We start from the raw sequence: 13,179 nt of genomic DNA, 5'->3' as shown, positions 1-13,179 counted from the left end.
GTGGAATGTGCGAAGTTAACCGCTCCGCCACTGGGCCAGCCCTGGTGAAAGGTTAGGTTTTGACATGAGTAGTTGTGCTGTCTGTTCTCACTGGTGATCCAAGGATCGTCTTTTTCTTTCCACTGTTGTACATTTGGGAGGATGGCAACCATTGCCATCTACAGCAGGCAGGCCCAGGGGTGCATGTGGCGGGAAGACCTTCCTCTGTCTAAGGGACGTTCGACAGAGCTGCTCTCCCCCTTGCCTGGCTTCCCCATCTGTCTTCTTCCCAGATGGGCCTTCCGCAGAGGCTGGTAGGGAGGTTTGCTGTGTTGTAAAGCGGTGCGTGCGAGAAACTGCTCTCCCACATCCGAGTTCTTTACCGCTTGGCCGAGGGAGGCCCGTGTCTGCGTCCTTTCCTTCCAGAAGCTTCAGGGGCCCAGTGGTGGGGCACTTATGCTCATAGCCCCTCTCCACTGGTCCACTTGATGCTTGTTTTCTGGCGGGCGGTGGCAGTGGCGACACCGCAGCAGGGTGGGGCTGACAGGCCGAAGTTCAGGCTGCCTCTTCTCGCATGTGTGAGAGGAAAGTGAGGCACCAGCCTATGAGGACTCTGCGGGAGCACTTCAGCTGGGGACTGACGCGGCAAGACCTCTTTTGGAGGAGTCTGGAAGAGAGAAGAGCACGAGAAGCTGCCGTGTGAGACAAGCAGGTGGAAGGCCGGGGGCGGGGGGAGCGGGGGCCTAGGGTGGTGGGTGAGGGCCACCTGTGACTGTCGCGGTGTTTCAGGAGTAAGGGCCAAGAGATGGAGTTATTTGGAATTAACTTTTAGTGAGTGAACTGTTGGTTTTTTCTTTGTCTTGTTTTGGGAGGAGAGAAAATTAGGGATATAATAAGTACTTTTGGGGAGAAGGTCCTTGGTTTTCGTAAAATTATCAAAGGTTTAGAATCCATGAATTTTCATGAAATATTCTAATAGAGCCTGTATTTAATACTTCAATAAATTAAAAGCAGTTCTTTATCAGTACAAATGTTGGGAAATGCTATTTTAGCTGTCAGATATTATTGTGGGCAGGCTTAATGCCTTAGTACTCACATGATGCTCTCAACTTGACCTCTTCAGTTTTGTATCGCAACCGACGTTCAAAGAAATGAGTGTTTATTATCTTTAGAGATGCTGAGTGCCTCAGAATGTGGTGATGACTGGACTCGGCACAGGGTGGCCCACAGTAAGCTTTGACTCAGGGTTCTCTGTGCCTGCTTTGAAGTTCCTCAGTCGTAGTCTGTGTCGTCATCTGTTTGGAATGTGTATCCGCTGTGACAGCATGGAAATTCAACATTGGTCCTTTGGGGGCCTGGCAAGATGGTACCTGAATGGGATTCTGTCCCCAGAGTCATTGGCAAAAAAAGCAAAACCCACACCACCACCCAGCCGTCTTTTTGCAGGGACACTGATAAAATCTGCTGTGTGATGACACGTGCTTTCTTTGCGGTGGTCCAGAGTCGGTGTGGGAGACGGTGACGCGCTCCTGGCTGGAGGACTAGGAGGGGCGGAGAAAGGGACTTTAAGGACTTTTTTTAAGGATTTGGCCTCCTCTTATATTTAAGTCTCACTCTGGACGTCCATTTTTTTAAGTATACAGTTTTTTAATTTTCCGCTTACTGTTTGTTTTCACTGTAGTTCATTCCTCAGCTTGGAAAGTATTTGAAGATGACCATCGGGCCGAAGCATATCCGCATGTCACATCTGTTCATGGTGTCAGTGAATAAAATGACCTAGGAAATCCTTGTTTACTGGGGAAGAGTATGAGAGAAAAGGCACAGAAGTGCAAAACCTCAGATTAAACCTGACGTCTGCGCCTCCCCTCAGTGCTGACGAAAAGCGGGGAGTTTCGGATTTTGTACTTTTGGGGACAGTTTTACACATATAATTTACATGCACGAGTGTTCAGGGAGGACGCTCGTGCAAGGAGGCGCTGTGCTGATCCCCGTGGAGATCCGGGTGTGGTTCAGACACTGTCTGTTGTATTCAGCGTTCTTGGGGGGCTGAGTCCACAAGTAACTCAGTTCCTTGAGAATTAGGAAGATTGAAGGAATTCAGAAACACACACAAGTGTGATTCCCCTCTGGGTAGGCTGGTAAACATGGCTTCATGGAAGAGATGCGCTTGAACTGGTGAAGCTTGATCTGGTGGAGAAGATGGCATGAATCAGCCTTGGAAACCGACAGCGTGAGTGTTGAGGGGTGCTGCCTGGGACTGTCTAGAATGACTAGCCTGACCTGGGTGGCGTTTCTCTAATACTCATAACAGGAATGCTGGAATGGTAGGTTGGGGTTCTTTTATTGGAGGACTTTGTAAGGATAAAGATTATGACTGTAATTCATTATGCAATAGGTTGCCTCAGATTTTTGAGCTGGAGGACATGGGCAGGGTTGCAGGTACATTTGGAAGAAGGTGGATGGACTGGAGAGCTGTTGGAAGGGGAATGCTGAAGACTGGGTAAGAGCTAACGTTGTTTGAACGAGGTTTGGCATTGGGAATGGAAAGGACGTAGTGTGGGTAAAATCTATAGAACTGGATGGTTAATGGGATGAGGGAAGTGAGGGTACCCTGATATTGCAGCCTGGATTGTTAGGAAACGTGCTTGTTTTTCTCTCGTTCCTTCCTTCAGCGTGTGTTGAGCATGGGGATGATTTCGCAGAACAAGGACTCCAGCAGGAGGAGGAACTAGTTTTAGAGTCCAGGTGATAAACTGGGTTTTGGACATGTTGAACTTGTCGTGTAAGATAGCTTTTAGAAGGTATTTTGAAACTTTTTCCTGGAATTCAAGAAAGTTCGAAGCCAGAGATAGAGAGCTAGCATCATATTAATGGTACTAAATTCATCTGTTAATATGTAGAGAAGAAACGAGGGGCTGTATCCTCAGGGGCCACATAGATCAGATAATAGCATGATGATTTGGGAATTTTGCTTAATCAAATTTTCCCAGAGTCCTTTTTCGTAGTTGACTTTTACTTCCTATTTGCAGCCAATATATTATAAATCAAAACAGCATAATCGTAAATGTGTAGTAAAGAGTTAATGTCTGATCTCCCTTTTTTTCAATTTAAGATTTAAGTAGCAAGCTACTAGTAAAATAAAGCAGTGTTTCCTTTTAAAGAGGAATGTAAGAAAGGCATTAAAGCAGGTGGACCTCTTTATAGGTGGTATGAAATTATCTTGTTGTATAGTGGGCAATTTACCATAAAATTGTCTTTTGCATTTACTTTAAAGAAATAGCAGGGGCTGGCCCTGTGGCTGAGTGGTTAAGTTCGTGCGCTCTGCTTCGGTGGCCCGGGGTTTCGCTGGTTCGGATCCTGGGTACAGACATGGCACTGCTCATCAGTCTGCATTGAGGCAGCGTCCCACATGCCACAGCTAGAATATACAACTGTGTGCTGGGGGATTCGGGGAGAAAAAGCAGAAAAAGTTTCTTTGCTTTCATTTAAAAAAAAAAGAAATACCATTTTATTTCAACTTTGTGTGCTGCTTGGCCAATAGAAAAGGTCATTTGGAGCTAATGAATACATAAATTTTCACTAAAAAATTCTGGAATTTTCACCATGTATTGTATTATGCCCTTTTCACAACTTATGCATATTTCAGGTTTTTTCCCTCCTGGTAGAAAAACACTTGTCTTTGTGTTAAACCTTTCGGTGGACACCATTGCAGTGTTCAGTAGCTGACACCTGATACCACTTATATCTGCCTCTTAAAAAAAAATCAGCAGGTTAAAATACCACTGGATATTGTTAGGATTTCATCAGCTGCTTCCTCACTGAAATGAGTTGGCGTTTGTGCAAAGAATAAAACAGAGGTCGGCATTTATGCCTAGTGGACAGAAGGAATCAATTGTTAACAAATGTCTGGCATGGACACTCAGCAGGATTCATTGTGTGTTACAGGTTCACAGTTATGGTGTTACTCAGCGTTCTTTTCTTGGATACGCATTTGGAGAGATGCATCTGTCAAGGGGAAATTTTTACGAAGCGCTAATTTTCTGATTTGCAACTAATCCCGTGATCTAAGTAGCAGGGGCTAACAGTGTGCTGTTCAGCCTGGAGCATGCATAGTAAATGCCTGGAGAGTCTGGTGAAACACAGATTCTGGGGTCCCCCTCTGTACCTTTGGGAGGGGGCCATCTTCTGAGGAGCTCTTGAGTAATGCTGATACTGCAGACCTGAGGACTACATTTTGAGTTGCACTGGGCTGACGCATTGTGACAGTCACTCCAGAATTAGTAATTTAGAAAAGCACTTGGATTTATTATATGGGGAAAATCTAAAAATGTTCCATATTGGACAAGCCACTGCCATAAAATCTCAGCTAGTCAGAATTGAGTCCATAATTAAAGCATTACTCAGCTAGTTGGTCAGGAAGTAGAACACATGCTGATCCTGGTGAGATCATTTTCTGTAGGTGTGTCTTTTGTAGTATCCTGAGTGGTCCTATACTTTTGTATCAAGACAGTTTCTGAATCTTCTGTCTGTGCTCATGGCTCCCATCCTCGCTGAATGGCATGGGGATTTAAAGAACATAGGTGTGTATGATTGAAAACTTTGCCGCAAATGTGAGGAAGTTGCGTGGGTCATAATGTGAGAGTCATCTGAGAGAGGTCAGACATCAGTTTGCTGGGACGTGAAGGGGATGCACACCTTCCTGTGTTGTGGTAAAGAAGCACAGAGACACTCTCTCCATGTTTTAGTATTGTGACGTATGCTGTTTTAATTTTGACTGTACTTTAGTCCTCTACTCAGCAATACTTACCTTTTTTAAATGTTTTAAAGTTTTTAGCGGTTGGTATATGTACTTGAAAGTAATAAAACTATACTTCCATGTACTAGTCTGTAATTCAGACTTTTCACTAAATCATATCCGTCTTTTCATTAATTTTCTGTGATGTTATTGTACTTGTCCATGTATTAATATTGGAACAAATTTCTCAGTTTTCCTTTATGGCTTAAAAAGAATTGCTAAATTCCTTTTAAAAAGTTTAGACATGTCTGAAGTTTTTTTTTTATTGAGATATGGTTAACACACAATGAAAAATGCACGCATCTTAAGTGTTCAGTTTGGTGAGATATGATACCACGTAACCACCAACCCAAACAAGACAGAGAATATTTCCATTCCTCCAGAAAATTCCCTTGTGCCCCTGTCCAGTGAATTTCCCGTTCCCACCTGGAACCCAATGTCTAATTTCTGTCACAGTGGGTTAGCTTTGCCTGAGTTTGTATTTTGTATCATTGTGATCTTTGATATGTACCCTTTTGTTCTTGCTGCTTCTGCTCAACAATGTTTCAGACGTTCATCTCTGTTGTTGAGTGTGTCCTCGTTTATCCTTTTGTTGAATGGTATTCACCTCTATAGATACACTACGATTTGTCTTTCCATTCTCCTGTTGATGGACATTTCTGATTCCACTTTTTGGCTGTTATGACTAGGACTGTGAGTATATTCTTTTATAAGTCTTTTTGTGGACATATGTTTTTATGTTTTAGTTCTGTTGGATAAAAATGCAGAAGTGGAATTGCTTGACCACAGAGTAGATGTCTGTGTATCTTTATAAGAAATTGCCAGAGTTTCCTGCCAGCAACACGTGAGAATTCCAGGTGTTCTCCATCCTCGCCAACATTCAGCATTATCAGTCTTCGTTACTTTAGCCGTTCTATGAGCGTTTAGTAGTATCTCATGGTTTCAATATAATTTTTCTGGTAACTAATGGAAAAGTTTGAGCACATGGTCATGTGCACATTGTTCATCTGTCTTCTTTTGAAAAGTGTTCAAGTTTTTCCCCCTGATTTTTAATTAGTGTGTTTTTTTATCATCAGTTTATACCATTTTTTTGTGTATATTCTGGATACAAGTCCTTTGTTAGATATATATTTAGCCAGTATTTTTTTCCCAGTCTGTGGCTTGTCTATTTGTTTTCTTAATGGTGTCTTTGATGAGCAGAGTGCTTTAAAATGTGATGTTCTATTTATCAATTTTGTGTCATCATAGTTTGCGCTTTTGGTTTTCTGTCAAAGCAGACTGTGCCTACCCAAGGGGCAGAGATATTCTCTTGTGTTTCCTTCTAGACGCTTTATGATTCTGTGTTTCACATGTATGTCTGTGATTCATCTTGAATTAGTTTTGTGTATGGCATGAGAAGGCGTGAGGTTAACTTCTTTCCCACATGGACATCCAGTTGTTTCAGTACTGTTGGCTGTAGGCTGGCCCTTCCTCACTGAATTGCCTTGGCACCTTCATTGACAATCTGTTGACCGTGTATGTCTGGTCTATTTCTAGACTCTTTATTCTGTTCCACTGATCAATTTGTATATATTTGTACCAGTGCTATCATCTTGATTACTGTCGCTTCATAATAAGTCTCAAAATCAGGTAATGTACGTCCTTCACCTTTGTTCTTTTTCAAGATTCTTTGCCTGCTGTAGATCTTTGTATTTCCACGTAAGTATCACAGTCATCCCATGTACTTCTTCAGAGGAGCCCACTGGAATTTTGAGAGGAATTGCATTAGATTTATGTATCAGTTTGGGGAGAGTGGATGTGATCTTCCCATCCGTAAACACATGATTTCTCTCCATTGTTTAGGCCTTTGCTTTCTCTTCATGATGTTTTGTAGTTTTTAGTGTAGACATCTTACACATCATCCATGTGTTTTATTCCAAAGTATTTCCTTATTCTTTTTCTTGATGATATCGTAATTGGTAATTTCTTAAACTTTATATTCCAATTGTTGCAAGATTTGTTGATTTCTTAATTTTGAGTTCTTTGCTTGGAGGTGACTAAGTTTTTCCAATTCTAGCAAAATGCATTTCAGTGTAGTTCTGAAACTGAATCAGTAGCAAACAGAAGTCAGTTAAAATCAACGAACTTTGCAACATTAGTGTTAGTACATGCCTGTTCTGTTAGTGAGGAGTATCCGTATTTTTTCTATTTGGTGGGTGAGTGTTTTCCTCAGACTCCCTGTTGTCATATGATTCCGCTGGCCTTCCAGTGAAGGGAGTCCGTGCTGTCTCTTTGTGCTGTCTCTCTGTGGCGGTTCCTGGCTCCTCAGTTACAGAGTGAGTCCCTGGAACACAGGATGCTTTTCATTTTATCTTTCATTCGATCAGTGAATGAATGAAGTAAGAGTAGCTTTGGGCTCTCAACGGTGGGAAGGTTTGGTTAGTGGGGATCAAAGGAAAGAAGGACAGAGAATAAAATAAACCTGACACCAAAGGAAGATGACTGCACCCCTCAGGTGCTGGTGAATGATGGAGCCCGCCTCCCTGGAGGGCTCAGATACAGAGATAGCAGGAATCTTGAAACCTACTCTTAGGGGCTTGAATTCCCATGAGCAATAAAGAATAATTTCAGATTTTACAGTTAAGAATGTGCATAATAATGACACCATTTTATTAATAGACCTTGTAATTGAAACATCTTAAAAAGTTGTAGCATCTGTTCTATTACAGTTTTAAACCAGTAGATATATGTAAACTTTGTAGTTTTCTTGTGGCTGCTAAATAAATTACCATGTACTTCGTGGCTTAAAATGACAGGAGTTTATTCTCTCCCAGTTCTGCAGGGCAGGCGTCCACAAATCTGCATACCTGGGCTGAAATCAAGGTTGGCTGGTCCTGCTTCCTCTAGAGGCTTAGGGGAGAGTCCTTTCCTAGTCTCTTCCAGCTTCCAGTGGCTGCCAGCTTTCCTTGGCTTGTGGCCTCATTGCTCCAGTCTTTAAGGCCAGTATTTCAAATCTCTTTCTCTCTCTGCACATTCTCCACATCACCTTCTCCTGTGTGTCAAATCTCCTGCTGCCTCTTTTTTATAAGAACACTTTGATTGTATTTCAGGCCCACCTGGATACTTGAGGATAATCCCCCCATTTCAAGATCTTTAACTTAATCACACCTGCAAAGACCCTTTTTCCAAATAAGGTAGCATTTACAGTTGCCAGCGATTAGGAACCGGTGTCTTTGGGGGCTGTTGTCATCCTACCATGGAATGCATCGTTCTTTTTTGGACCTTCATTTTCTTCTGGAACTTGCTGTCAAAACAAGTTGGACTGAGGCTTTTAGCACCTAAATGATATACTTATTTTCTTGCTATAACTACCATTTTTAACTAAACTCTGTACCATGAAATAAAATTTATTACATTCTATTAGCACTACAGAATAGACCTAAAAGCCTCAAATGGTGAGTTATTTATTCAAAATAGTGGTCAGGAAGATACCAAATTAGTGAAAGAGCTTGAACTGTGCTTGGACGATCATAGGACTGATATCGACGTGCTAAGATGCAGTGGTAGCCTGTAGTCTGGGCAGCCGCGAACTAACTCCTGGTTTCACAGGGCTTTCTGGTCAGGCTGGTGCATCATCAGGCCCATCTATTTTGTTTGTTGTACCAAGGAGACTTTCCGTAGTGGCCTATTAGAAGTTTATCTTTTAGCCTAGACTTCTACTGTTTGGTTTTAGTCTAGACTGATTTCTCTAGGACCTTCTCAATGCTTGTGACATATGAGACTGAGTTTTCACATGTAAGTGTATCTTAAATGTGTACTAGCTACGTATTTGAGCATGTTGCATGTAATAACATTGAATCATACCAAGCTTGTTCCATAAATCATCTTCGCATAGTGTTAGAGGAATGGATCAGTGAGAGTTTGGCGTGGACAACTCTGTTTTGGCTTTGGGATCTTACTTAATATCCCAGCATTAGGGACTGCTGAAACTTCAGTATGGGAATAGCTTTTATGAGCATCATTTAATAAATCATGACCCCAAAAAGAGGAAACAATAAAGCTTTAGTTTCCTTTTCTCTTTCTGCAGTCATTGTATTAGTTAGATGAAATATTTAAGTGTTGATAACTGATACATTTGGCACAGGGAAGAGAAATAGATTGCCAGGGGTAAAATGGAAGCCGACTCCTCTTTGTCTGCCCTGTAGCCTCTCTCCCAGCGTGCGTGAAGTTTGTCTTCTCTTCTGTGCAAGCGAATGTCTCAGAGCCTGAGTGCTCTGCAGTGAGGGTCAGCAGCAGTATGGAGAAGTGCAGCCTGAGAGCACCTCGCTGACAAAGCCAGCAGCCTAGTCTGCACCGTGGGCACACACTTCCATACTCTTGAATTCTAGGTAGAGAATTGAAGTCATTTGACTTCATGAACTTCCCACATCTCACTGAGTGACTGTGGCCTTACCAACTTGAATAACAAATGACGTGGTTCTTGTAGATGTTTTGTGCTCTTTCAATGTCTGTGGAGCAGTCAGTGAAAGAATATAAATGATTTTACTGTTAATTGATGAGTATGTGAACTAAGCACGTTAGTGTCATGAAATGTGACTATGGCAATTTGCTTGTTGTATTATAAAAACTTTGGAGAAAAAAAGAGTAAGAACTGAAGGGAAAAAACTATCCCACTAGTTCAAAGGAAATTCCTAAGGTAAGTTAAAATACATTCCGTAATATATTTGATAAAACGTGCAGGCTAAGTAATTGCAGGTCGAAAATTCTGGATGAATACTACCAAGTGGTTGCTTATTTACTTGAGAGTGAAAAAATTACATGTCTGAATATCTGCTACTGTCATCCCCGGTTTACTTGAGCAAAGTGCCTCTAAATTTAGATAACCTCTTCTCGCTTGTTTGCTGAGAGACTGCTGAAAGCAAGCGACACAATGGTTCTTTCAGAAGAACGGGTAGATGAAAAGGAAGGGAGCACCATAGAGCATGCAGGACACGAGGGGGAACCGGACCCTGAAAGGGAGGGGTCCAGTAAGTGCATTCACACTGACGCCGGAGAACTGACGAGATGGCATCCAGCTTCAGTGTGAAGAAGTTGCTGCCTGTTGAAAACACTCTTCAACATTTCTTACACTTAGAAAACATGTAAGAAAGTTTACTCTTGAATTAATTTCCATTCACACGTTTCCTTGAGTTCTTTGAAGTTGTTTCTTAGAAATCTGCCCTAGAGTAACCATTGTTCAATAAAAATTTATGTTTGGGGACTTGTAACTTTCAAACCTTCAGGGCTGGGCCAGAAGGTGAGAGGTGTTTTATTTTAAAGTATGGCTATATAATCTGATTTCGAAAGAAAACACTGGTGATCCCTTTGCAAGGGTGCTGCAGCCAAGCTCGCCCTGTCAGGAAAGCCACCCGCTCTGCAGGCTGTGAGCTGCTCCTCTGTCGTGGCTGCTCATCTGCACGGGCCTGTTTCTGTTTGTGTTCCTCACTAGGGAGATTGTCCATGAGACCAATGATTCCATCAGCAAATTATCCAGAAACTGCCGTCTTAGCGCGTTGTGACGGATCATGTCACTGGTGGATTCGTAGCTACTCGAGTGGTCTAATTAACCTGGCATCGTCTCCTGTGCCCACCACTTGTCCCGTTGCCACGGCATCTTAATTTCTTCTTCTCATCACCTTCTCTCTTATCTCAAGCTCAGATTTAATTTTTTTTCTTCTCCCTTCACGCCTCTCTTTTCACCACTGTCCTTGTTTTTGATTGGCAGTATCATCCAGACAGACAGAGTGCAGATGCACCAGCAGAAGCGGTGGAGGAGTGTGTGCGGAAGTTCATCGAGATCGATCAGGCGTGGAAAATTCTAGGCCATGAAGAGACCAAGAAGGAGTACGACCTGCTGCGGCTCGGTGGGTGCTTGTGGGGTGGGGCCTCCACACACTGCAGCCCCCCAGGGAGCGGCGCACGGCATCGAGGTGCTGCTCCTTCTTCACTCCTCCCGGCATCGTTGTTTATAATTATGACCTGTCCTTAGTAGTGATTATTGTGTTTCGTTGATAAGTTCACAGAACTGCTGAAGCCGTGAAAGCTGTTTTTTATAACTAATGAAAAATATCGAATTACACATTCCTAATTAATGTTTTATATGTTTAAAAACTTCTTTTTATTAAATTATGTACTGATTGAAGTTTTAATCGTAGTGTTTTTAAGACTGTGTGCTGTCTAAATGACAATCTAAAGGAAGATGCTACGTGGGGTACCCTCATAAAGCACTCCTTGCTGTCTCTGAGCTTGTTTTAGGCCAGGTTTCCGATTATCTTCTGGATAAACTATTCCTTATAAGATTGCTATAAATGATATTTGAGGAATGCGCATTTCCTAAGCAGTTTTAAAAGTCATTTCTTTTATGCATTTTAGAAAATAGCTTCTTAGAACAGTGACGAGCTCCTGTGAGAAAGGAAGAAATGTAGGTCAGGTCCGTCACCCCTGACTGCGGTTACATGAAGTGATGGGCTTTCAGCCCTGGCCTTGGGAGAGGAGCCCTTGGCCTCCTCTGGGCTTTCCGTATGCGCCCCTCATGCTGATGGGGAGTCAGTAATCGGTTACAGCCTGTGGGGAAACGCAGTGCACTCTGCAGTGGGTGCCCGCTCAGCATCGATGTGGACGTGTGGGTAAAGGCCCGCTGTGCCTGTGGTCCATGATTGAATCTGGCCGTCCTGAGCTGCACACCAAGCCTGACAGAACGGTTATAAGACTCCTGCTACAAAGGTTATGAAAACTTGATTGAGAAGCAAGGCTTTATTTCTAAAATGCAGCACTGTAGGATAAAGCCAATGATATATAGAGAATATCTGTATTTGTTTTCAGAGGGAGTTGTACCAATAGCATTAAGTATTTCTCGCAGCCGGGGTGTGGTGCCTCTGTTTGTGAAGGCGCCAGGGCTGCTTGCGTATGTGCTGGAGGCTGGTCTTGAATAGTGGCTTTCAGAACACCCATCATCTCTGAGGCCCTCCTGCTTTTGAAGACTGATGAGGTTACTCTTAAAATGTTAGAAACTGATGAGAGGACCTTTGCAGTGAATTTGGATTAATTTTCAAATGTGCCTTGACTGTCTGGTCTTACTTCTATTTGGTGCATATATGAGCATCTTTCAAATGTTGTATTTCTTTTGTAAATCTGTTTATACTTTTGGCAGAAGAATTTGGAGGTGTTTCCATTTGAGGATGAATTCTCTCCGTAGGTGTATGTTTTTAACCTTGGTTCACATAATAGGATTTCTGTGAAAGTATTGACTAATACACGTGCATGTGTGTGTGTGAGAAGTCACCTCTGTCCTCAAAGTGGCAAGCTCTGCTGGAGATGATGACTCTCCATGGTGCTTGTACATCGGCTCTGGCCTTTGCTCTGCGGTGCCCATCTGTGTAAGGGAAGAATGGTCCACACAACTGTGCCTTGAGGCTGGAGGGTGTGCTCTGCCTCGTTCCCCCGCATAGCCTGTGTGCTACTAAGAACCTGTCCGGGAGCCTGACTAGGGCCTGCTGCCTAGAGAGAGGAGAGGCAGGGAGAGATCAGGCGTCAAAAACTTCTCTCCTGCTGGGCTGTGGGGTGGGGTGGACAGAATTAGGAAACCAGGTTGCAAGTGAGCAATAGAAAGATGTAGGAAGAATGGACAGTTGACATCTTCAAGCCTTTCTCATTGCCTTTGAGAAGTCCTTGGAAATGTAGATTTCTCTTGAGCTTTTGGGTTTTATTGGGACAATGTGGCCTCCTGTATCGCAGGGGGCTCTTGTGGGTCATTGATGAGGTCACAAGGAAGTTTAGACAGACAAATACAGTGAGAGCTGGGCCTGATTCATGATTCAGATAAAAAGGCATATTCAGCTGGGAGTTTGTATAATGTCACTTTGCTTTGCAAGTTTTTCAGGTGGGTGATTACCAAATGGAGTTATTCTAGGACAGTAGAAAATACCACTTTTCATGACACCTTAGTGCCTCAGATCCAGGTACTAAACACTTCCTTCGTTACCAGAGGTCCAGGTGGCAAGGATGCTGTTCCCGTTTAAACTGGGGTTGGCTGCCATTTAGAGTAAGAAATAGATGTCTCTCATCCAAGTATAACTTGCTGTGTTTAAGCCTTTCATACTAGAGCTGTTTAAAAAGAAATCTCATAATAAACCTAGTTTTGTGGTGTTGGTTCTTTCGAATACTGACATAGCTTTTTTCCCTCTTGACCCATCTTCAATGTGTGGTTCCTCAAAAGAAGGAAGTGGACTTGGGCTTTGAAGAGCGAGGATTTGATTTGATAGAAGGAAAACCTTTGAGAGTGATAAATCTGTTAAAGACCGGGATAGCTCACCGTGAGAGAGGGAATCTATCGAGAGCAGGTCAGAGCCCTGTTTTGTCTGGGTCGCCCCTGGGGACGTGGAGGCAGC

At 42.9% G+C, this 13,179-nt stretch overlaps 1 protein-coding gene across 2 annotated transcripts in view; it reads left to right on the top strand.

The window, feature by feature from the left end:
* The window catches only part of DNAJC24 (DnaJ heat shock protein family (Hsp40) member C24), a 59,064-nt gene that overhangs the window by 29,120 nt on the left and 16,765 nt on the right, over nt 1-13,179 (top strand). For both annotated transcript variants that reach the window (XM_046637850.1, XM_046637849.1), the window contains exon 2: nt 10,518-10,656. In XM_046637850.1, the coding sequence (XP_046493806.1) occupies nt 10,518-10,656 (139 nt within the window). The remainder of the gene's footprint in view (nt 1-10,517; nt 10,657-13,179) is intronic.

This window comes from Equus quagga, chromosome 14 (assembly GCF_021613505.1).
Source record: "Equus quagga isolate Etosha38 chromosome 14, UCLA_HA_Equagga_1.0, whole genome shotgun sequence".
NCBI classification, from domain to species: Eukaryota; Metazoa; Chordata; class Mammalia; order Perissodactyla; family Equidae; genus Equus; species Equus quagga.
Note: the sequence above shows the minus strand (reverse complement) of the source record. Positions and strands in the feature narration are given on the sequence as shown.